Below are 26,871 nucleotides of genomic sequence, written 5' to 3'. Positions count from 1 at the left end.
GATGTTACTACAGAAAAGTCAAGTTTTAAATAGGAAAAATATTGAAACTCTTTGGTCATTTTTGAATGAGATGCTATTGGTCTAATCAGATTCAATGAACTATGCTAAGCTATGCTAAAAGTGGTACCGTCAGACCCGGAGATCGGCTGTATGGATTCGAAAATGGTAAAACTCAACTGTTTGACTCTAGGGGAGTTGGAAAATGATTTTTTCAAAAAAAGTGGAGTTTTCCTTTAACATACTTGCTCACAAACCAAGCCGCATGCACCACTTGATACCATGTCTCTCCAAAAACCCACATTAACAAACTGTTCTAAATTAGCATAACAAAACATTAATCACAACTAAATCTCCCACTTAACATTAGTCTTGTACAAAAAAAAAAACATTATATAACACTTAATTTTAGCATTATACGTTTCGAGTGCCATTGGCAAAGCATGCTGGGAAATAGCAATCCCAGCCCAGTTTAAGTTAAACTTAAGTTTGTCTAAATTAAAATAAATAAGTTCATAAAACTCAAAATAACGAAGCAGTTCAGTTTACTTAAAATATATCCGTTCTGTGAACCTGAATGGAAAAGAAAGTGCTAAATACTCATAAAAGTTGATTTGAGAACTAATTTGTTTAATTTAAGTTTGTCCTTCTCAAACCAATTAATTATTTTAGTTTACAGTGTTCTCAATTTTGAAAATATAGTTTTATACAACCCCAGTACGAGTCATGGTGGTCTGGATGTAAAATCACACCCTGAATGGTTAAAAATGTTTTTTTGAAGATCAGTCCTCTATAGTGGACACTATGTAGTTTCAAATATGAACTGAATCTTTAACATATATTGTTTTTTTCTCTCCCTCTCTGTTTTTGTTTCTCTCTCCTTTTGTTCCTCTTGTTTTTCATTATTTCACATAATCTGTTCATGCTCTACATTACTTTCTGGCCCTCTTGTCTCTCTGTCCATCTGTCTTTCTGCAGTAGGCACAGTGTGTGTGGATGAGGCTGTGAGAGGGTGTGTACATCAGGATGACGATGAAAGGCTTGCCCTCCAGCCGTAGCCACCACCACACACTCACACACTGCGACCCGTCCTACGAGTCTTTGACCCTCCGCCACGACAGACGGCCTTATGTCCTCAACCCATCCCACACGACTGATCAGGGCTTTTATGGGTGCCAGTCTGATCTGGCCAGCAGCACATTTCCACGCCGACATCACGGCTCACATCATGAGTTTAAGGACGAATGTGCCATTGTGCCCTATGTGGGACCGGGGGGCATAGCCGGGGGAACTGGGGGTGGGTGCGGCCCTTGTGGCTCAGCTTCCATCCCCCCGTCACTGCTAGAGAAGTTCGACCAGCAGCAACCAGTGAGGAAGGATGGGTATCACACGTTGCAATACAAACGGACGGCAGCACTGGAGCACCAGCGCAGTGACAGTCCTGGGCGTATACGCCACCTCGTACACTCTGTCCAAAAGCTGTTCACCAAATCCCATTCCCTAGAAGGTCCTGGTCAGCGTAGCCTCAACGGAAATGACCCCGCCATCCCAGCCGATGCAATGGCTACGGCTGCATCCCACCCGAACGTTTCCTCCACGACTATAGGCACCCTACACAAGCCATCAAGCAACAAGCGGGGAAAGAGCAAAGAACGCAGTCGCTCCGAGCCCAAACCTCGTGCACGGACGCCCGGGTCGGGTTACTGGAGCTCAGACGACACTCTGGACAGAGATATCTGCCTCTACCACCAGCATCAACCCTCTGGAGTCATGACCATGGGTCGCCATCCGGACAAATCCCAGTCCCACTACTTCTTGGGACAAAGCTACAACACCCTAGGAGGGGGACGCTCATCCCTGAAGACCTCACGCAGCAACAACGACGTTGGAAGTTGCTCCACATGCTCCAATCCCATAGGAGGCGCTCTGACTTTTGGAGGCCCGATGGCAGTTGACCAGGCTGGGCCGCTCGTCAAGAAGAGCTCCTGGTCCAGCACGCTAACGGTGAGCAGGGCCCGAGAGGTGTACCAGAAGGCCACGGTCAATATCGATAAAGCCCTAGTCAAAGCACAGACCTGCCAGCAGGGACGAACCTGCCAATTTTTACAGGTAGGAGAGAGATTTCGCTTTTCTTCATCACCACGACCATCATCATCATTGCTATTGCCATCAGTGTCTTTAGGTTGGATTCCACAACTAATGCATTTGGGCTGAGGAGTCATGTGCATTTGTTTTTTCTGGTGTTGAAGGTGTGACATCTCCTCATCATTCTTTTCATCTTGTGCTTCATCACTCTCCACGTTTCCCATCTTTCAGTGCATGATCTTTCTGCTGTGTTTGCATGTTTGTGAAGAGTGGACATATTCCATGCATGTCTTTGTCTGATCAAGTTAGGAGGCTGTTCACACAGGATGCATTCCTGCATCTGTCAGTTTTGTAATTGTTTTTCTTTGATAACATGTGCTTTTTGATGGTTATTGTTGGGTTTTAAAATTGTCTATGAAAATCAATGATTTTTTTCTATGCCAGACTGCAATACGCCTCGCTGTTTTTTTTATTGTTTTTCTATGACAGTGCTAGAGAGATTACTTTGATTGTTGTGATGCATCTCTATTTTTTTAATAGTTTTGTATGGAAAAAGTGGACCCACTTTATATTAAGTGGCCTTAACTACTATGTACTTACATTTAAATGAATGATACAATGCACTTATTGTGTACATACATGTTTTTACATTGTACTTATATTCTAAAAACACCTGCATGTAATTGCATCTGTAATTCATTTCTGTAATTAAATTTATAATTACACTGTTGACAATCCCTTAACCCTTACCCCTACCCTTAAACCTACCAATACCACCAAAGCTTTCCCTAACCTTACCCGTACCCCACCTTAATAGCTGAAAATGTGTTTTGCAATTCAATATGAACCCAATAAGTACATTGTACTTATTTTTTGATGTAAGTACATAGTAGTTAAGGCCACTTAATATAAAGTGGGTCCGAAAAAGTGCTAAATGACAGATAGGCCGTCTCAGTCTAGCATTTAAAGTTGATAGCCTACAAACCTCGGATGCAGTCTTCCATTTGAGAAGCACTCTAGTGATCCTGAAGTACTTGATTAGCTTGTACAGGTGTGTTCGATTAGGATTGGAGCTAAACTCTGCTGGAAAGTGGATCTCGAGGGCCAAAGTATTTGACCATTGTAAGCTTGCTGTTTTTTATGAAAAAGGGCTAAACAGACATCTTTGGCCATTGTGACAGGTCTTGATTAATATTAATTAATATGAATTGATATTTTTGTAAAAACATACTCTATGGACATATTTGACCACTATGATAATTCTAGCTGTTTGTTAGTTGCGAAAAATCAGTATGGAAAATTCCTGCGTATTAACGCAGTATATTTTTACAGACTTTTTGTACAGTTTATATTATATTATGATATGTTATATAGGCCTATAAAAAATGCCTAAACACAGGTAACAACTATACACAACTTCACAGAGAAATGAATTATGTATTGCCTTAGCAACCTAATAAATATATTGCAATATAAATGGCTATAACATAGTATTCAATATAAATATTCCACATTTCCACAAACCATGGTAAATTACTACAGTTCATTCATGGTAAATGATTGTAAGGGTGGTGATTTTGGGATTTTAAAGTAATCTAACTTTATTCATGGCACGTTTCTCCTGTTTATGTCAGGACCACTATTGTCAGATATGATTGATAATTGCATAGAGTTTGTATTGGCAGTATGGTTCTGTTCTGGGCAAGAACCCCCTATGCATCCATGCAGCCTAGCATGGATAAGAGCAGGGAGAGCAGCAATAACCCCAGAACAGAATGTAACGGAGCTGGACTCAGGCAGGGATCCATATGCAAAGCTTTATTGAAAGGTGAGCATGGTCGTACAGGCATGGTCTAACAGGAACAAACAGGTACAGCAAGGGACAGGCAGAGTCGTGGTCAGGATACAGGCAAAGATCAGGACAGGCAGATATCACTCACAGGTCAGTATACAAAGCACAGGTCAGGGGTAGGCAGTAGAGGATCGTAAACAGGTAACAGGCAGGAACGGTAACAGACAGGCAGACAGGATAATAACGCTTAGAATTACACACAAGGTAAACAAGACTTCGCCCTGAGGTGGTGTGTGTGTGAGTCCTTTATAGTCCAGATGATGTGCTAAGCTGTATGTAGCGACAACAGCAGGTCAGGTGGTTTGGGCAACCACGGCAGGTCAGGTGGCTTGGGCAGCCATGGCAAGACAAGAGTCCGTAAAACGGCCATAGTGGGTTATTGTCCATGGGTGGCCATAACAGTTCGGAGGCCGTTGATGGCAGTGGCCGGGCAGGGTCCCCACCCTCAGGTATATGCCCCCCCCCCCAAAAAAAAGTTCTTGTGGAATTCAACGGAGGCCATGGCGGGTTCGTGGGCAAGGAGTTCGGGTGACACCCGCAGGGCAAGGCGCTTGGGCGGCGCTGGCAGGGCAAGACGCTTGGGTGGCACTGGCAGGGCAAGATGCTTGGGCGGCGCTGGCAGGGCAAGACGCTTGGGTGGTGCCGGCAGGGCAAGGTGCTTGGATGGCGTCGGCAGGGCAAGACGCTTGGGCGGCGCAAGAAAGACCTCTGGAGTGTTTTCCGGGCCCACAGCGGGTTCTGGGAAGGCCTTCGAGCCCTGAAAGATGAATGAAGCCTTCTTCCTCCTCTTCCTCCTCTTACGTGGATGAGGTGGTGGCTCTGTGTTCACCTCCTCTGTGGACGCTGCAGCGGGCGCACGGGCTGGAGCGGGCTCTGGAGCAGACTCACTGGCTGGAGCTGGCTCTGGAGCGGACTCACGGGCTGGAGCGGGCTCTATGTTTACAGACACCGAAGGGGCGGCCATCTTGTCCATCGCATCCAGAGAGCCTGAGTGCATAGCAACCGGCGAACTTGAGCGCGTTGCAACCGATGAACTTGAGTGCGTTGCAACCGGCGAACTTGAGTGCGTTGTAACCGCCGAACTTGTGTGCGAAGCAGGCGGCTGACCTGAGTACAAGGCGGCCGGCAGGCTTGAGAGTGAAGCGGCCGGAGGGCTTGTGTGCGTAGCAACCGGCGAGCTTGAGAGCGAGGCGGCCAATGGGCTTGAGAGCAAAGCGGCCGGCGGAGGCTTAGGAAAGCCAGCCGCTCATGCTGACGTCAGCGGTGGGTCAGCCACACTGGAACGCAATCCTCTCCGCTCCCAGACAGATCCAGAGAGGTGACGTTATTCTGGGCGATCAGCAGGGACGTGATGTGACTCAAGAAGTTTAACCTGGACTTGGCTTGGCTCACGGAGAACAACGGTGACTTGACTTGGCTCACGAAGATCAACGATGGCTTGACTTGGCTCATGAAGATCAACTGTGACTTGCCTTGGCTCTGGAAGATCAGCGCTGACTTGACTTGGTGTTGTTATGATGGTAGTCGCCATCTTGTGAATGTCCTTTGGCGCGGCGGCCATTACGTGATTCAGCGAAGTGTCGCATTTCTCCGCGACACCCACAGTAAACCGAGAGCCAACAGTCAATAACGCATAATCCAGAAAGCAAGTAAGTGATGAACGTGGTCCCTCTTGTCTAAGTTTATTCTGAAGGGGTTGATTAATGCCATCACAGAAAAACTCTATCAGTGCACAGTCATGCCAGTCTGCGTAATAGGCAATATCCAGAAACTTCTGAATGTGGTGCTCCAGGGTACAATTACCTTGACGAAGGCGGACGAGACGTATAGCTGGGTCCATGCTGATGCTGGAAACGCTCATAGAAGCTGCTGGATCTTGGTTTGGTGAAGTCTTCTGTAACAGAGCTGGACTCAGGCAGGGATCCATATGCAAAGCTTTATTGAAAGGTGAGTGTGGTCATACAGGCATGGTCTAACAGGAACAAACAGGTACAGCAAGGGACAGGCAGAGTCGTGGTCAGGATACAGGCAAAGATTGGGACAGGCAGATATCACTCACAGGTCAGTATACAAAGCACAGGTCAGGGGTAGGCAGTAGAGGATCGTAAACAGGTAACAGGCAGGAACAGTAACAGACAGGCAGACAGGATAACAACGCTTAGAATTGCACACAAGGTAAACAAGACTTCGCCCTGAGGTGGTGTGTGTATGAGTCCTTTATAGTCCAGATGATGTGCTAAGCTGTATGTGGCGACAGGTGATTGGTGTGGAGTGTGTGCATGTGACTGGCAGAGAGGATGATGGGAAATGTAGTCCAGGAACTGACAGGAACTGACGGTGATCATGACACAAACCAATATATGCAGATATAATTAATGTCAATAATTTAACATGTACACATATTTCAAGAATTAGTCTGATTCAGGGGAATCATAAGGCCAATCCTGACTGAAGAGAGGAGGAGCTGGGGATGGAGGAGGGTAATTAGCTTCTGAGATATGCAATAGCTGCTGATAATACTGAGGAGCTTATATATGGATGCTGTGATAGGTGTTGTATTCCTATAGGTAGACGTAAGTCAGCTGGGAGTCAGCTGATGCGAGCCTGACTGACATGATCTGCCAGAACTGACGCTAATGCTGGATTTTCCTCATCAGTCTTGTTGGGGCATCAGTCAATGTTGTTTCATCCGTTTTAAAACTAGTTTAATCATCAAGTGATTTGAGGTTTGTAACCGAGAGGTGGGTGTCGAATTGAAATGCTTCAATGCTTCAATGTTGCAACGCTGTTTAATAATGGTGTCCGGGACCGGGAATAAACGCAGCTCCTTTAAGCTTTCGTTCTGTTATCCACTGGACCATGCTGCGTAGTTCAATATAAACTAGTGAAACACATGATAACAGAGTTATTTGTTCTGTATTTGTTGTTTCTAACTGAGAAACAACTTCAGATGATTCAGTGACTAATTCACGAATGATCGGTATCGCTGGTTCAGTCGACAGAAATACAGGACACGCATAATAACTGCTGAAATATTTGTATGGAAAATGTGTAAGGAGCGTGCATGGTACAAACAGTGCGTATATAAGCGTATAGCTAAAGGTGCCACTGCGGCCACTTAACAAACCAAATTTAGCCGCCCCGCCGGGAAAAGAGGAGGAGGGAGTTTGGGGTGCCCTCTGGCCAGATGAAGATGATTGGCGGGCCGGATTTTGCCCGCAGGCCACCAGTTGAAGAGCCCTGTGCTAGAGGGATGCCATTGACCATTGTGATGCATCTAACTGTTTTTGTTTGACAAATAGCTAAACACACCTGTGACCATTAAGACTGGTCTTGATTACTTCTAATAGTTTTTTATGAAAACATGCTAGACGGTTGTGTTTGACTGTTGCAATGTGTCTTCCTCATTCTCAGTGTGGAACTTTTGGAAAATGCTTGAAAACTCTGTTTTCAAATGTCTCCGGATTAATGTAGATGTTGCCCATTGCAATGTGTCTCACTGGTGAGACGTGGCCTTTGTCACGTCAAATTAAAAGTAGTTTTTCAGCATCTAAAGATACCTGCATTCTGTTTTATTCCATTAGGCCTTTGTCTAGCTGTTTTAAATGCAACAACATGTCCTGTGTGAATGTTTCCTTATAATGTCAATGTGTGTGAATGTTTTAACATATGCTCAGGAGTCAGGGCTGTAATAGTGGCACTGTGACAGATTAAAATGAACTCAGAGACCACGGCTTGTGATTTGTTTTCTGTGGTGTGGACTAAGGCTGTGTGATAGAGAGATCATAAACAAATAAATGAAGGATAACTGAGAGAAAATTCTGCCCGCAGCCCTGGAGATCAGTGACTGTTTGTGTGAAGATTAAGATGAAAAAAATGGATTTTGTGTGTGTCCTTCTGCTATCTCTCTCAGTCTCTTTTGCTCCCTATGTGACAGTAATTCACAGGAAAAAGAAAGTGATGGAGAACACAGAAAGGGAAAGAGGAGAGCAGAGGATTTTATAAATTAAAATTTTAAACAAACAAATAAATAAATGTTGTATATATGTGTGTGTGTGTGTGTGTGTGTGTGTGTGTGTGTGTGTGTGTGTGTGTGTGTGTGTGTGTGTGTGTGTGTGTGTGTGTGTGTGTGTGTGTGTGTGTGTGTGTGTGTGTGTGCTGTTTTTAATATGTAAATCAAAGTGATGCAAAATTGAATTGGATAAATATAACGATATAACATTTTTACAATGCAAAGTAAGGGAAGGGACTACAATGAATGTGGGAGAGAGTCAGGGAGAGAATAAGAGAGGAAGGGTAAGAGAAGACGTTACAGATAATGGAGTCCGGTAAGATAGAGGAACTAAATAAAAAGGCTGAACTCCAAGGAGAACTGCCAAAGTGCCCATATCTGAGCCCCCATCTGCAGTAATGAGAGTCTGTCTGGTAATAGAGTTAGCTTGACTGTAAGACATGGGTAACTTTAGACGGCTTAGTTGCCAGTATGGCAATAGCTACTTTAACACTAAGGTCACGGTCATCTTCATAGCTTCATAGCAGAGTTTTCAAGAAGAGCCCATAAAAGTAGCATTCAGGTACTTTGTTTCCTTTTTGTCGCTCTCTCTTTCTGCACCTTTTCCTCATTTCCATCCTCTACTCTTTTAAAAATGTAGCATTCCGCAGAGAGTGGATCCTTTCCCCTGGTCTGAACAATATCTGTCTTTGTGCCCCTTTCTCTTCTGTTTTCGGTGACGGAGGAAAGGTTGTTGGCTTCTCCCCCTAGTTAGAGCGTGTGAAAAAGAGGGAAACGTGTGAAAGAATTGCGTTAGCATGCGACGCACATCACACAGTGAGCCTGCAGCCGGGCTTACTATAGTTCTCCTTCACTGGCCACTAAAAATGGAAGATTTTAAAAGAAGCTGAGTCGTGCTGGATAATATGAAATGATTGTTATTCATCTCAGAGAGGTGAGAGGCTTATGAGGTGAGGGTTTGAGAAGTGCACATTACGTGTGTTGTACATGAATAGTGCAAGTGGGTGTAAAATGTTTTCAAGATCGTTTTCAGATAATGATGTTGGCTGTGCAGAAGTCAATATTGTGTTTTGTAGTGGGAGCAGCAGGTGTTCGTGTGTGGGTACGGGTTGCATAAGGCCATGCATGTTATGCCAGTATGCGCTTTTAGCTTTTTAAGAGTGTATTAAATGATGAATCTAAGAGGTTTTACGTGTTATAGAGATAATGTGGAAAGAAATTGAGCAGTTATAGTCATAGCTGCATCATTTATAGTTCAGATCGGAGGGTTTCTGGTTAATTATTTTTTAGAATAATTGCACATTAAGCATTTGTGATGTATTAGTTAACAGTTAGTCATTCATAGAGTGTGTTTGTATTGCTTTAAAACATTGATCAGCACATAATTTATTTGTGGACAGTTGCAATGAAATATTATGCATTCATGTATAAGGTTTAGGACATATGTAGCTTGTTAAACAGTTGCAACTGGTTTATTAGAATTAGAAAAATAGATTAATAATATATTTAGTAAATGCAAATATTTTTTAAACATTTAAATGTAACATTTATGTAAATTTATAAACATTTTAATCATAAACATATGTACTAACAATTGTACACAGTAAAATTTCCAGAGTTAAATCAACTCTGCTCAGAGTACATGTGGTCCCTCTCTAAATAGTGTTAAAGTAACACTGAAGCAGAGTTACAGTTAATGAGATAATTAAACTATTAATTAAGTGATGATTGTGCATTAGTGATGAACACCTGCTGTTAACAAGCAGAATCACTGAAGAAAAGGGAAACACAAGAACTACAACTGACTTCAGTCACAGCCTTATTAATTGCTTAATTATCTCATTAACTTTAACTCTGCTTCAGTGCTACTTTAACACTATTTAGAGAGGGACCATATGTACTCCAAGCAGAGTTGAGGTAACTCTGGGGATTTTACCATGTAATATATATATATATATATATATATATATATATATATATATATATATATATATATATATATATATATATATATATATATATATATAATATATAATCTTAATGGTTTTCAATTTTAGTGGGTTAAAATTATTTTATTTTATTTTAGTGTTTATATGCATTTATATAAAATGAACTTCATATAAACCAATCACTACTGGTTCAACACCATAACAGCTGTTTTCAGAACAATGTCATTTATTTGATAATACCAAATAAGTGCTTAAACACAAATTAGAAATATTCCCTTGGCAACTAACTGAAAAAAATTAGTTTAAATTCTAGTATTTGCTAAAGCTGAAATAAAAATCAATTAAAGCTAAATAGAATTATTTAAAGTGTATATAACACACACAGTGGAAAAACAAACTGCATCCTCTGTTCCCTTAACGCTGGGTTCTTTGGGATGCTGAAAAAGGTTATCAGGGAGAAGTGGCCATACAAGGAATTCCGCTCTTTATGATGTGATACAGGGCCATACTCGGAAAAAAACATTCCGAAACGTATCCAAATCCGGAAGGAGTTTGGCACTGACATACTCCATCATATGTCCAACTCGTGTTTTGAAACTTTGGCCATGTTAAGCTTGAGAATGCAACTCTTTAACAGTGTAAATAAGTCAGAATGAATGAAATATACTTAGATTAACACTATATTTTTTCGTAAGTTGAATACGAAAGACGTTGGATGTAGCGTAAGCGTTTTTAGCAGTGAGAGGTATTACACCTTCTTTGTATGTTGAATACGGAAAGTGGTCTTTTTTTATTATTTTAGCTTCACTTCAGAAGGCTTTTATTAACCCCCTGGAGCCGTGTGGAGTACATTTATGATGGATGGATGCACTTTCTTGAGCTTCAAACTCATTGCCCCTGTTCACTGCCATTATAAAGCTTGGACGTAACAGGATATTTATTAATATAACTACCATTGTGTTCAAAGAAGAAAAAGTCATATACATCTAGGATGGTCTTGGGGTAATTTTCATTTTAAAGTGAACTAATCCTTTAAACTTTAAATGAAAACAGAAAATATAAAAATGAAGCTAATTCAAAATTTTGATAAATTCTGTAGCAGTTTATAAATAATACTAATTTAACACTGCAGCCATGTTTATATATAAACATACTGATCATTAAACCACCATTTGCAGCTGTTTGTAAATTAATGTTTGAATGATCATATAAATTCACATGAATTCTCTATTATCTAATACATCATTAATTGCTTTATTACTTGTATTTATTATTCAGTGTTACAGACAGATAAGGTGTTTATGAGAAGCTAACATTCTCTCTGTCTGTGCAGGTTCCTCAGGATGAGTGGGGTGGCTTCTCATCTGTGGGTCAGGATGATGAGATCCCGTGCAGGAGGATGAGGAGCGGCAGCTACATCAAAGCTATGGCAGAAGAGGACAGTGGAGACTCGGACTGCAGCCCCAAACCTTCACCCAAAGTCCAGGCCCGGAGAGCCAGTTACCTGAAAGCCACTCAGCCTTCCCTCACCGAGATGACCACACTCAAGTGAGTCTGGAAAAGTATTAGCTCGTGCATGTTGCCGGCATGAAATCACATGGGAAATCAAATGCATGTACTCTGTGTATACATAAAGCTTGCAGGTGCGTGGGCCCACCGATCCGTCTGCAATTTCAATGAACCATCATTTTCTCTGGGGTCATTTTAAACATGGTATTTTACAGGCGCTCAACCCACTCCGCATCTCTAAGTGCTGTTGGGATGTGTCTCTAGAGAGGGTGTAGTCTCATCCTCAAACCCCACCTCTGTTCACACACAAACGCATACACACTCTGTGCAACTTCGTATAAAATCCCTCAGTGTCCTGAGACTCTTACCACTACAGTGAAATCCTTTCACTCTCCCCTTTATTAAAAATTCAATAGAACAAAGTCATTTCAAAGGGAATTTTCCTATGCCTTTAAAGTTCCTACTGACATTTTTTTAGTTGCGCACTGTTATATCATCCGAAAATAGGTATTTTTTTTTTCATGTAGGAACTGATTTTGAGTTCTATTTTTCTTATTTATGTTAAAACCTCACATGTATTGCTATTATAGTTGTGACTTCTATACAGTGACAACATATCCTACTTAGACTATATACAATGAATTGAGTCACTTTTATCCCACAGACTTATTCATGAGAGCAAGCTGCTTTGCATTATAAAGAGAATCAACACAACACTTTTGGTTCTGTGTGTGTGAATGTGCGCTTTTGTGTGTCAATTTTGCAAACACAGCATTCGTATAAAGCGAGTCTTTTCACTGTGACAACAGCAGATGCTCATCAGTTTGGTGTAATAACTGAAGTATATAGATTTTTTTGTTTTGAAAGAAATTAATACTTTTATTTAGCAATGACACATCAAATTGATCAAAAGTGAAAGAAATGTATAATGTTACAAATAAATGCTGTTATTTTGATCTTTCTATTCTTTAAAGAATCCTGAAAAAAGTATCATGGTTTCCTCAAAAATATCATGCAGCACAACAATTTTCAGCATTGATGATGATAATAAGCACCAAATCAGCATATTAGAATGATTTCTGAAGAATCATATGACACTGAAGAGAGTAATGATGATCTCAGGAAGAAGTTACATTTTAAAATATATTAAAATAGAAAACATGTATTTGAAATTGTAATAATATTTTACAATATTACTCTTTTTACTGTATTTTTGATCAAATAAATGCAGCCTTTGTGAGCATAAGAGACTTATTTAAAACACAGGATCTAGATTCAACAATTAATAAGGAATAGGTAGATGAAGGTACTGGAATTACACAGATTAACCAATCACATACCAACATAACTGTAGCAGTCTAACACAAGAGTAAGGACAAGACCTGACAATGACCGTGTCCGAAATCGCCCCTTATACCCTTTAATAGGGCAGTATTTGAGGGGACAGCCATTTGAAGTGGTGTCCGAAACCATAGTTGACATTATCGAGTGAACTTATGGTCCAGTGTGGGTACAGCGTAATATCGTACAGGTATAAATTCCATTTTAATTGATTATCAAATTGTTTAATTAAGGTTTATAGATGCTAATTTCCATGCAATGTTCAATATTAATCTAATTAAAATCAAAATAAAATTGAACAAGATAAAATTACTATGGAGCTGCCAGTTTGCTAAGTTTCAAATGATTATTAAACAGCAAGCACAAGCTATGCAAAAGCAGCAGCCCTTCCAGCACCAAATTCGTTCACTCTTTTTCAGGGAATAGTGAATAAAGGTATGGGGCGATTTCGAACACAGCTCAAGGCTAATGAGTAGGAAGAGCATAAGAAATAAAATACACAGGAGTTGATGCCCATAATGAGACACAGGTGTAGAACAATCAGAAACCAAGGAAACAGATTAAAAAGAAGCCCTGTGTCTCAATCAGCTCCCTAGTTCAGTAGTCAGGGCACTGACCAGGGAGTCGGCCATTTTAAGGGCTGTCTCAATCGCAGAATCCTTTCAGTGCACTGAAATGTTCGCTCCCTGAAAAGTCCCACAATGCACCGTGAAAACCAGGGAGCATCGATGCTCACTATGCTCCCTTAACGGAAGTTCTGAAGCGTGAAACTTGAATCACGTGAGCAAACTCACTAACACATAACGATACGCGATAGATGTTTTTAAAAATACAAACCGTTATTTTATTATATTTCAGCATAAACATACATCGCTAGACAGGTAATGAACATAATCTAGCTAACATTTATAATTTATTCACGGCTGAAATGTTGCACGTATATGTAACAAGCAAATAATTAATCATAACGTACTTTAAATAACATTACAAGTAATGTCAGAAAATATCAGCTCTGTTGTTGTTCATAAATACCAGTAGTGATGTTGTACAATGAGGACGTTGTCACGTCGCCGGAAATAGAGTCATAAGTGTCCCAATGTGTAGTGAACCAGTATCTTTTACTGTCCTTACCAGTGCCCGAATTCGTGTACACGAAATACTGATTCACGAGCTTGGGAGCTAGGGAACTGATTGAGACACACCCAAGGAAAACACAGGAAGAGTGAGAATGCAAACTAAAAGTCCATGAATAATGTCAACTTAAATAACAACAAAAACTTTGAATATACTCCTGACATATGTAGTATATATGTTTATATAAATTGAAGCATACTATATATTTAATTTACTCATTTATTTTTAATTTAATTATACATTGATCAGGCAAAACATTGTGACCTCTGACAGGTGAAGTGAATAACACTGATTATCTCTTCATCACGGCACCTGTTAGTGGGTGGGATATATTAGGCAGCAAGTGAACATTTTGTCCTCAAAGTTGATGTGTTAGAAGCAGGAAAAATGGGCAAGCGTCAGGATTTGAGCGAGTTTGACAAGGGCCAAACTGTGATGGCTAGACGACTGGGTCAGAGCATCTCCAAAACTGCAACTCTTTTGGGGTGTTCCCGGTCTGTATGGTCAGTATCTATCAAAAGTGGTCCAAGAAAGGAACAGTGGTGAACCAGTGACAGGGTCATGGGCGGCCAAGGCTCATTGATGCACGTTTTGATTGAAGATTGGCCCATGTGGTCCGATTCAAATAACGAGCTGCTGTAGCTCAAATTGCTCAAGAAGTTAATGCTGGTTCTGATGGAAAGCTGTCAGAATACACAGTGCATCGCAGTTTGTTGTGTATGGGGCTGTATAGCCGCAGATTAGTCAGGGTGACCATGTTGACCCCTGTCCACTGCCGAAAGCGCCAACACTGGGCATGTGAGCATCAGAACTGGACCACGGAGCAATGGAAGAAGGTGGCCTGGTCTGATGAATCACGTTTTCTTTTACATCCGAGTGCGTTGCTTACCTTGGGAATACATGGCACCAGGATGCACTATGGGAAGAAGGCAAGCCGGCGGAGGCAGTGTGATGCTTTGGAATATGTTCTGCAGGGAAACCTTAGGTCCTGCCATCCATGTGGATGTTACTTTGACACGTACCACCTACCTAAGCATAGATGCAGACCATGTACACCCTTTCATGGAAACGATATTCCCTGGTGGCTGTGGCCTCTTTCAGCAGGATAATGCACCTCGAATAGTTTGAGGAGCACAACAAGGAGTTTGAGGTGTTGACTTGGCCTCCAAATTCCCCAGATCTCAATCCAATCGAGCATCTGTGGGATGTGCTGAACAAACAAGTCCGATCCATGGAGGCTCCACCTCGCAACTTACAGTTCTTAAAGGATCTGCTGCTAACATCTTGGTGCCAGATACCACAGCACACCTTCAGGGGTCTAATGGAGTCCATGCTACGACGGGTCAGGGCTGTTTTGACAGCAAATGGCAAACCAACACAATATTAGGAAGGTGGTCATAATGTTATGCCTGATATGTTTTATCAGACTCCTAATGTGCATGATGATGGCATTCCAAATGAACGCCATAATTTTTAATATTTTTAATATTAATTACATTAAAAATGAGCTGTAAAGTTTCTGAATAATGTTCAGTGTGTAGGGAACAGCGAATACTGCATAGGGACCCTGTGATGGGCTCTTTATCTTTTTTCTGCTTGACAGGAAGTGCTGCAGCATTGAATATTTATATCAGAGCATTGTGCCTTGAACTTGAACATGGACACACACATTCTAACACACATATACCTACTCCCCCCCACACACACATAACACTGATAAATAATACATAATAAAATAAGTGGAAATGTATTAAACTCTATCCACATAAGCACACTTTCCATTCAGACTCACAGTAATACAGTAGACGTACACACTCATGTTCATGTGTGCTTAAACAACCACATGTATATCCCAAGAAATGAAAAAAAAAAAATTGTGTAATATAAAAATATGCAATCCCCTGAGGCCTGTGCTCATTATAGACAGATATTTCCTTTATTACTTCAAAACCATTCCACAGACTTACAATGAAGCCGTGAGTCATATCTACAATTTATATATATATTTTTTTTGTATTAGCCAAATTTTTGTCAAGACACAAAAATGCAGCAGACCAAACTTCAAACCAAACATTTAATAATATATTATAATAAATTATATTAAAAATGAACTGTAAAGTTTCTGATTGAATTATGTTTATAAAATTATACAATAGTTTATATAAAATATAATAGTTGTGTATAAAATATAATAGTTTAAATGTGTATTTAATATAAATTATTTATCTACATTAAAATAAAACAACATATAATGTGAAAACTGTTATTTCTGAAGCTGAGGTCCTGAAATAATAGCATTAAATGAGAATTTGTCCTATTTTTCTCCGGTATCCTTCCCTCCTCACAGTACACTTCAGTGAACTTTTACTATTTGTTGTGTCATTTCATTATTTGCTGCTGTACTTGATTTCATCCATTTCATCTCTTCCTCTTAATCTATTCTTGCACTTTTCCTGCCTTCTTTCTTCTTTGTTTCTCTTTTACTCTCTCTCTCCACATTCCTCACTCCAGTGAAGAATGAATAATGTGTGTTTTTACTTGCTGTTACTGCATACTATTTTAAGAGCCGCATCCATAATTAAGATTGACTCGACCTTGAGGGATAGAATGTGTATTTGTGTGTGTTCATGTTTTAATGCATTTCTGTGTTCATATTTCAAGGACCCGAATGCCCATCCTCATGTAAGAAATAAACAGTTGAATGCTAGTACTAATTGTAAGGAGTTCATGTTTACATTGGTCTCAGATATTTGAAGAATACACTAACACACACATACACGCATAACAAAGTAGAGTTGTTTTTAGGTCAACTTTAATGAGTATGAGAAAACGCAGGAACATGAGTTACAAGAGTAATCTCACCTCTCATTTCATTCTCACCCCTCATTAAATACTTGTACACCTGTTCACGCTCTCTTTCTGTTTGCAGGATCAGTACGGAGTCCCATTCCCCCAAGCTGCAGATCCGGAGTCACAGTTACCTGCGAGCGGTGAGTGAGGTTTCAATCAACCGCAGTTTGGATAGTCTGGACCCGGCCGGCCTGCTGGCCTCACCCAAATTTCGCTCCCGAAACGAGAGCTACATGAGGGCCATGAGCACCATCAGCCAGGTTGGTCATCGCCCCCCTAGTTCTGTGGTGGAAATCGCCATTAAGATACTCATCTTAAACCAGTTGGAAAGAACAACTGGTCATGGATTAGATCCTAAAGGTGATTTCCAACCAGAACCTTTGTCAATGTGGCCTCTTCAAGGTTTGTAGAGGGGAGGAAAAACTAGAAAGGAAAAAAAAAAAAAAGGTTTTTGCTCAAGCAATCAATTTTTGCTCAATCCCTTCATTTCATCTCTGGAATCGTTTATCATCTTTTCATACATCCATTATTCAGAATCCTAATTTGCATACTATCAGTTCTATATAGCCAATAGTATGGAAAACTAGGATTAGAGCATCAAAAATCATAGTATGTTTTGAATACTGTGTTAAAGATGCCTATTTACTCTGTACATTTACTCTCTGAATAAATTAATCATGGCTAAGTGCATATAGAGTATTTCTACAATGTCATCTGTAACTAAAACTAGTGTTTTTGTGTAACGCTACCTCCACACCACTAGGTGTCAATAGTGGCAAAAGTCCAAGATCATTACCATATCGGTCAGTGCTATTGGTCATGGTTACAGAAATATTCAAACACAATCCCTGCATCCAAATATGCATACTTCCATACGATATAGTAAGGCAGTATGTTAAAGTAGTTTGTCTGAATTCATAGAATTCATAAATAGTAGGCAAAATGTTCCCGGGTGACCTATTACTTTCAGCAAGATTTTCAATTGGGCATCCAATGGACAGTTTACTATCCAATGAGGCAAATGGAGAGGATTTGTTAATGGCAGTGAAGCAAGCAACTAACGCCACAAGTCACATGACAGTATAGTATGATGAATGTTGTATGTCCGAATTCATTCATACTACACACATCCAATGCTATATAGAACATACCTTTTTAACAGTCGTCAAGTAAGTTCTTCATGTATTACCTACTTAGTAGGCTATGCAATTTCGGAATCAGCTAATCGATGTGCAACAAATGGATTTGTGATGTTAATACCAAATTTTATGATTTTATGGCAGTTTTTGTCCCAATACTGGAACAAAATTCACCAACAAGTACATACTTGAAAATTAAGTACAGTAAATTAAAGGGTTAGTTCACCTAAAAAATGAAAATTCTGTCATTAATTACTCACCCTCATGTCGTTCCAAACCCGTAAGACCTTTGTTCATCTTTGGAACACAAATTAAGGTATTTTTGATGAAATATGAGAGCTGTCTGACTCTTCTATAGACAGCAATTTAACCACCACTTTCAAGGTCCAGAATGGTACTAAAAACATTGTTAAAATAGTCCACGAGACTGCAGTGGTTCAACCTTAATATTATGAAGCGACGAGAATACTTTTTGTGCGCAAAAACAAAAACAAACATAATTAAAGCTGCAAGCAGTGATGAAAGGGCCCTCGCACCTGGGCCACCCATTGGCCTTAGGAAAACAGTGAACAGTGGGCTACATGCATGTAAGTGAGTAAATACAAGGGAAATATGGCAAAGTCATTTCAAAGTGCCACACTTCCTGCTGCCAACAGGTGGTGCTTTGACTGTAACTGAATATTGCCATGTAGATGTCTTCGGGCCAGGACTATTATCAAACTTGTGAAGTTTGGAGCAGATCAGACATTAGGTACGTCCCAATTCGTGTACTTATGCACTATTCTATGACGTTTTTAAGTATAAATAGTGTGAGTAGTGCGTTCACACTGAAAGTTCCAAAAAGAAAAAGTACACTTTAATGATGCACTAAATTAACGGAAAAAACGAAGTGTGGAATGTTGGACACTTTGTGCACTCAACTGTCGTCGCTTTAATTACATAGTGGAGGGGAAGGGAGGATCGGACTCCGTTGTTAAGAGACAAAATAACCTTATACAATTCATGCACTACATGGATGAGTGCATAGTTGTAACGATCGGCCCTATCGGTCGATTTTACATGGATTAAAATGGGGTCAGATTAAACTGTGCAAGATGTTTTGAGTGTTTAAAACGATGAGACAGATAACAGAAATGAATAAATTAAGTGTATTTACAATATTCACAAGGAACTTAAAACAAAAAAATAAAACTAGAATAACTTAGGCCGTTTAAAAGCAGGGAGTCCATTTTCACCATACCATAAAACAGTCCTTAAGAATCCTAGTGTGCTGATAAGTCCCAACGTGCAAGTGAGCAATGTCCACCGGTGTATATACAAAATTCACGGAAAGTGATGTGATTGGCTGGAAAGGCAAGTCCATCAAAGTAACTCCACAGTCCAGCTGTTGTGTTTGTAATCAGGGCTCATTGTTTGCCATGCTGCCTCCTTTATGCTGGTCTACTTCCTGGTTCCTGTCATGTGACTAGTCACATGACAGGCGGACCCATACACATTTAAAGACATACACACATTAAAATAAGAGGACTAAAACACATGTAAACCAATTAAAACTCTATTATACATAAAATCATTGTAATAAATAGAGCGGTAAAACATTTATTTTATGGGACAGTGTCACATAGTGCACAAGTACATAGTGTATAAGTGCATAGTGTATAGTGCGTCATTTGGGACGCAACTATTGTATGCCTGAGTTACAACAACTTCCTGTTTCGTGGCGTTAATCGCATACATTAGCTCTTAGCCAAGTGTTTCATGATTTAACATGTTTCTAGTATGTTTGGCACTTCATGGCATATTGAAATGTGTTTCTGGATACAATGATTTCCTGTAATTGAATTACAGTGAAGCATGCCATTTCCTGTTGCCAGCAGGTGGCGCTATGACTAACTGAATATTGGCATATAGCTGTCTTTATGCCAGGACGCTTATCACACGTGAAGTTTGAGGCAGATCGGACACTGTATGCCTGAGTTACAACAGCTTCCTCTTTCATGGCGAAACATCAGACTTCGTCAGGCCGCCACAGACACACCGATCAATGAAAACACTAGATCTTTGCAATTTAACATTGCTTAGGCCTTAAGATTAGATTGACCAAATATGATGTGGTTCTGTTTAACTCTCTATGTCACAGTGTAAAACATGTTATTTCCTGTTGCCCGCAGGTGTCGCTATGACTGTAACTAAATATTGCCATGTTGATGTCTTCAGGCCAGGACTCTAATAAAACATGTAAAGTTTCATACAGATTGGACATTGTATGCCCGAGTCACGTGGACTATTTTGAGTAATTGATGACAGAATTTAAATTTTTGGGTGAACTAACCCTTTAAGTACAGTATGCATCTACTCAGTCAGAATGGGCTGTTGTAGCTAACTGGAGGAGAATAAACTAGCAACAAAATATTAGCATTGTGTGGAGCTTGAGCTCTCATGTTTACTGTTAGTGTAAATACTTAAAGGTAAGGTGAGTTGGTGTCAGTAAACCTTTGTAAGCAATTTTAAGTAGGGTTCTTCCTTTTTAGCATGTGTAGCTAAGAGATTTTCAAGGCGAGTTTTCAGGATTAGCGCCTGTTGCCATGGGATTTTAAGGTGAGTTTTCCAGATTAGCTTCTGTAGCCCTGGGATAAGGTGACGGGCAGCGTTTACAACCGAGACAATTTTAAGGTGAGTGTTCAGAGCCTGACAGCTCACTCAGACAGACAACAGCCCTTACCTTTTAGATAGCTGCTTCCTCCCACCTACGAAAAAAGACACTGCCCTCAGGCGTGTATGTGGATGTGTGTCTTTTCTGCTCCCTGGGGATATACCAATCATTCCAGTGACAAAAAGCTCAGTTAGCTCACACACACAAAAAAAAACATCATTCATGGGTGCCTCATGTGTATACTGAATGTGTGTGTGGGCATGCAGACAGTGTGTTACATGTAGGTGTATTTCTGTGAGGTTTTTGGGGTTTATTGCTTACTTAGATGATTAGCAGACCTTAGTGCCTGTCTGTCTGTAGCCTTCTTTGACCAATGACAAACACTCTGCTGTACTTTCCTCCAATCACAACTCACTATTAGTCCTCCAGTCACAGAATGTTCCAAACAACCTGTTTCCACTTCCTTTTGAAACTCAAATCACGAGACCTTCTCTGATTCATTTCTGTGCAAATCCACTCGCACTTGGTAGAAAGAGCACTAGTGATGTAGCCATACCTGATTGCTTTCACTTTTACAGATTTCCTCCCTTCTGCACTCTTTTTTTTCTGGTGTTATATGTATTAGTGTGTTTAACCCTTATCACTGGAAATGCAGCATGGCTATTAGAGGGTTATTTACCCTACATGATAATTGACAGCTCAGGATTCACAATTCAAGTATTTTCTCCCAACAATTGATCTTACATCATTAATCAACCAACCTATTACAAGTTTCCTACTATGATGTTTACTCATTTTAGTATTTAAGGTGTCATGACATGTTAAGTTGATTAGTAGTCAATTTAAACTAAATGACCCTTGTCTTAAACACACTAATACACTTGTTTTTTATTCTTTGTGATATCCTTTCTTGCATTTGTCTTTTGTAAAAATGTATGTTTGATGTTTAAAAACATATTTCTGAAAATAAAAGACATTTTCTAACGCTCAAAACATTGATATGGCCTCAAAGCACCCTGGATTGTGAAGTACTTAAATGGTTAGTTAATCCAAAAATGAAAATTCTGTTATTAATTACTCACCCTCATGTTGTTCTACAGCCGTAAGACCTTCGTTCATCTTCCGAACACAAATTAAGATATTGTTGATGAAATCCGATGGCTCAGTGAGGCCTCTATTGAGAGCAAAACCATTCAAACTCTCAAGGTCCATAAAGGTACTAAAAACATATTTAAAACAGTTCATGTGAGTTCAGTGGTTCTATCTCAATATTATAAAGCGACAAGAATACTGTTTGTGCACCAAAAAAAAAAAAAATAAAGACTTTTCAACAATATCTAGTGATGGGATGATTTCAAAACATGCTTCTGAGCTTTACGAATCGAATCAGTGAATCGGAGCGCCAAAGTCACATGATTTCAGCAGTTTAGCCGTTTGATAGGAGATCCGAATCACTAATTTGAAACAAAAGATTCATAAAGCTCCGAAGCTTCATGGAGCAGTGTTTTAACCCTTAAATGCATACCTCGCGTCATTCACTACCCTCCTCCTCGTTCATTTTTTAAAGTTAGACATCAACCTTCTTGGTATTCCTCAATCAATTCATTATAAAGAATATAACAAGAAAAAAAATCATAAAATTATAAAAGAATGCCTATTTTTGTATTCATTTTTTGTAAAAATTGTATAGGGTCGCAAACGACCCGAGGTGTGTATGAGTGTACATATATTTTTTTCTGGACAACAATAATTGAATCTTAGATGACGGAATAAGTGCAATTCACCTTTATTCCACAGGGTGGCAGTGTCTGATACACAATGCTGAAGTGACGACTCATTTAGACAGAAAACGAAATGATAAGAAAAACATGAAATGGCTCAGCGATTTACTGCAGAGCAAGTACTGAACGCAATGAAATATGACTGTAACTGTTACAGGATGAATCTGGTGAAGCTGTTAGCGATCAAAATATTGATTTTGAAGATGTTGAAAATTATATAGTTTTGAGAATACGTTTGAGATCACGAATGGGCTCCTATTCGTGACCTCAAACATAAAACTAGCCTATCATTTGCTGAATTTACTGGGAAATGAGCCCTGACAAGGACAGTGGTGATGGCATAAAGCATCTGCTCAAACTGAGCTCTTTCAAGCTCCAAAAGGTAACAAAATATGATTTATTTTATTCTTCTGTAATTGTTACTCTAATATCAAAGGAGTTTTATATTATCGCAACAGGTAGAGATCCTTTCGTGTTAGATATTGATCCGGGTCGATAAAGACCCAAATATGTAAGAATGATTGGCAAAACAGTCATGCATTTAAGGGTTAAAATCGGCCCATAGATATTGTTGAAAAGTCTTTTTTTTTTTTTTTTTTTGGCGCACAAACAGTATTCTTGTCACTTTATAATTTTAAGGTAGAACCACTGAACTCACATGAACCGTTTCAAATATGTTTTTAGTACCTTTATGGACCTTGAGAGTTACAATGGCTTTGCTCTCTATAGAGGCCTCACTGAGCCATCGGATTTCATCAAAAATATCTTAATCTGTGTTCCGAAAATGAGCGAAGGTCTTACGGGTGTAGAATGACATGAGGGTGAGTAATAAATGACTGAATTTTCATTTTTGGGGGATCTAACCCTTTAAAAGCCATTTTTTGGGGATTTAACATTATATATTATAGTAACATAATTATAGCCTATGAATATAATTAAATTATATTAACACAATATGTACATTTTATCATTTGTATATTACATTTTATTTAAATTTTTATTAAAACGGATTTGTATTCTATATTATTTTTAATTATTTCTGAAAAAAAAACAATAATATAAATCAAACAATATATTATTAAATTATATTAATATATATATATTGATAATGAATTCAAGGCCCTAACCATGTCTTGAACATTGTATGCCTAATATTTCAAAAATGCAAAACGTTTCTTGTCTCGTCACACTCAGTTAGGAATTACATGAATTCAAAATGGCCATATTTGAGAAAAAAGTCAAGTAGTTTGCATCACTGTATGTTACTGTAGGTCGTTTACCATTTCATTCGCAAAACAGTTGATGAATTTCGCTATTTACGTCTTCCCTCACTCTCTTTCAACGTTAAATTGACGATTTGGATCGTGCTGGAATTCACATTCTGCTTTTGTGAACAGTAGACCCCGCCTACTTTGATTTGATTGGCCATATCAATCATTTTGACATTGACAAGCGCTGTAAGACCGATAAGGCAGGCCAGAAAGCAAAAAGTCATGCTAAACATCTTTCAAAATGTGTGAAGCATTACTCAACCTAGGGTGAAAACTGGCTGTAATCCAGGGTTAAGCTTAGTGTGAAAAGTCAAATGTAATTTATTAGATCTTTAGAAAAGCATCATTTAAAATCCTACCTCCTCTACCTGCTTAATACAATGATTTAAAGTCAATGTACATTAGTAAGCCTAGAGCTAACATCTTGAAACCAGCTCATTCAGACAGGTGTACTTATACTACAATCTATACACTTTATAATATATACTATATGCTATGATTGATCCCATGACAGAAGGGTGAAAAACAGCATATGACAGCATGTGGTGACGTGTTGTCTCCCCCTGCAGGTGAGCGAGGTGGAAGTGAACGGGCAGATCGAGGCTGTGTGTGAGAGTGTGTTCAGTGAGATGGAGTCTCAGGCCGTGGATGCTCTGGATCTGCCTGGGTCCGGATGCTTCCGCATGAGGAGCCACAGCTACGTGCGGGCCATCGAAAAGGGCTGCTCGCAGGAGGAAGAGGAGGAGAGAGCGGCACGACAGGCCATCACACCGCCTCGAACTACAACTACTGTTAGAACCATCCAGAGCAGTACAGGTACAAGCACATTAAAAGCTGTTAAAACAAGTGTTATTACTGAGGATTTATTCATGGTTATAAGGGTTATATTTGTGTCTGGAGGTTAATTTTTTTTAAATGCAGTGCAATTCATACATACACTGACTTAAATGCACCTCTTCTGTGATGAACATGTTTTCAATTTCTGTATTAAAATTAATTTTTATTTTTTTTGTGGGCAAAACCCCTGTGTTCACAACCTGAAGTGCGAAAACTTTTGCTACTTTTTTTTTTTTTTAATGAATACACATAAAGATTTTCTAAAACTTAGCATGTGTTTCAGTCTAGGTATTTACATCAGTTCTTGGAATCCATATTTGTCATTGACCCATAATAACCTTAAGCAAAGTATATAAAAAAATGTATATTATGTTGCTATAGCAAACTATATAACTATCAAAGTTTAAATGACTTTGATTCCATACATTCTTACTGCTATCATTGAAAAATGTACAATCTTTCCACGTTCCCTCCCTTCAATTTTTCTCTTCCATCCATCCTTTACTCGCTCTGTCACTTCATCTGTATGAATAGAGAGCCAAGGTCTCTTCCCTCCTTCTCTCTCGTGCAGCGTGTTGTTTAATTACAGCGATTAGAGAGTCTCATTCTTTTTCCTAGTCACTCTGTCATCAGGGTCGTAGTCAGCTAATTAAAAACATTTACAGACAAGTGGGACGAAGGAAAGCCGGAGAAAAAGCGAAAGAGCTGTTGAGATAAATTAGAATGAGTGAGGAAACAGACAGGAACATAATAGATGAAGATGAGATTTTGGGATTTGGGGAATGACTTATGCGGAAAAAAAAGCTCCATTATTAACCGTGTCCCTTGTGTGTGTGTGTTTTTTTTTAACTCTTATTCACCAAGCTTTAATCTCTGGTTTAAAAAAAAATGCCAATCAGGATTAGGTAAGACATCATTGCTTTTTCAGGCCATTATTCACTTAAACAAGATTGTTAATCAATTAAATAAAAATCCCAGACATGCTGTGGACTTTTGAAATGAGGCAGCAAAGTCTAAATTGAAAATATTATAGGCTGGTTGTCAATACTCCCTAGTGTTAGTTTTTTTTTTTTTTTTTATGTGACTATAGTCTATAAAAATGTAACAATTGGGACAATTGACAACCAATCTATAATATTTTCAATGTTTATATTAACACGGCATATATTACATTCAGAAGTTTGGGGGTGGATTTTTATTTTTTTATTTTTTGCATTCTATGTAATGTTTTGAAAGAAGTGTCTTTTGCTTACCAGGGTTGCATGTATTTGATCAAAAATACAGTAAAAAAAGTAATATTGTGAAATATTACTTTTAAATAAGTTTTCTATTTAAAGGCAAAATATATAAGATTTGATTAAAATATTAATATATTAAAATATACTAGAACAGTGTTATATATTTTGTTGAGTTGTGTACTTACATTATCCCAAATGTTTCCAAGAATTTTATTAGACAGGTGAGCAACTGTTTGGATACATTCATCAACAGAAAACTAATCATGTTATATAGCTCAACACAGCAAGTCTTATTGTTTAAATCTCATTTTCTTGATTTACAGCTAGTACCATGTTTTCCCATTCCTAATATCGATCTAGCTTACTGCCGTGTGCAACAAGTGCCCTCTGAGCAAATGCAGAGTAGCACTATAATAACTTTCAATACACAAATATATCTAATATGATAAAACATCGCTGTGTTACCCCACATACATATGCATGACCGGAGAAGCGGAAGCGGCGACTGCGGCATAATAAAAGTTCCGCTGCTCTCGAGATGTGTGTCGCACTCGACTCTCGTTAGCAATTGCTCCAGCGACCTCGTTTCTGCTCGTACCCCACTCTGCCCTGCTCTGCTTATACTATAGTAATGTTAATAATCTCATCCATGAACATGATTTCTGCCTGAGTCCCATCTCGATTCTTTTCCACCAGCTGTAGATGTGAAGACAACATCTCCCATGATTCTGTGAAATCAAGGCATCATCAATCTACGCCTTTGTTTTGAATAAGCGACCTCTAGCGGCAAAAATTTACATACACAGCAAAATCCCCAGAGTTAAATCAATTCTGCTCAGATTACATTATGGTCCCTTTCTATATAGTGTTTAAGTAACACTGAAGCAATTAAAGTTAATGAGATAATTAAGTGATTAAGTTATGATTGAGCATTAGTGATGAACACCTGCTGTTAACAAGCATAATCACTCTAGAGAAACACAATAACTACAAAGGACTTCCAGCCACAGCCTTAGATGAAATCAACTGAAGATAAAAGACATTAAATCTCTCAAGATCTGATTAAAAAACTCCACAAACAACATATTATCTCATTAACTTTAACTCTGCATCAGTGTTATTTTAACTATATGTAGAGAGGGACCATATGTTCTCTGAGCAGAGCTGATTTAGCTCTGGGGATTTTGCTGTGTAGTGTGCCTTCAATTATTAATAGTTTTCTA

The 26,871-nt window shown here is 39.2% G+C and overlaps 1 protein-coding gene across 3 annotated transcripts in view; it reads left to right on the top strand.

Annotated features, from left to right (window-relative positions):
* Positions 1 to 1,023: 1,023 nt before the first annotated feature.
* The window catches only part of dlgap1b (discs, large (Drosophila) homolog-associated protein 1b), a 75,845-nt gene continuing 49,997 nt past the window's right edge, over positions 1,024 to 26,871 (top strand). The window contains exons 1-5 of one of the 3 annotated variants that reach the window (XM_067377322.1): positions 1,030 to 1,584; positions 1,633 to 2,106; positions 11,229 to 11,443; positions 16,809 to 16,989; positions 24,143 to 24,389. In XM_067377322.1, coding sequence (XP_067233423.1) covers positions 1,030 to 1,584; positions 1,633 to 2,106; positions 11,229 to 11,443; positions 16,809 to 16,989; positions 24,143 to 24,389 — 1,672 coding nt within the window. Of the gene's footprint in view, positions 2,107 to 11,228; positions 11,444 to 16,808; positions 16,990 to 24,142; positions 24,420 to 26,871 lie in introns of all 3 variants that reach the window. The other 2 variants (XM_067377321.1, XM_067377320.1) reach the window with 2 other exon arrangements.

This window comes from Chanodichthys erythropterus, chromosome 23 (assembly GCF_024489055.1).
Source record: "Chanodichthys erythropterus isolate Z2021 chromosome 23, ASM2448905v1, whole genome shotgun sequence".
Lineage (NCBI taxonomy): Eukaryota > Metazoa > Chordata > Actinopteri > Cypriniformes > Xenocyprididae > Chanodichthys > Chanodichthys erythropterus.
This window is presented reverse-complemented; position numbering and strand designations above follow the sequence as displayed.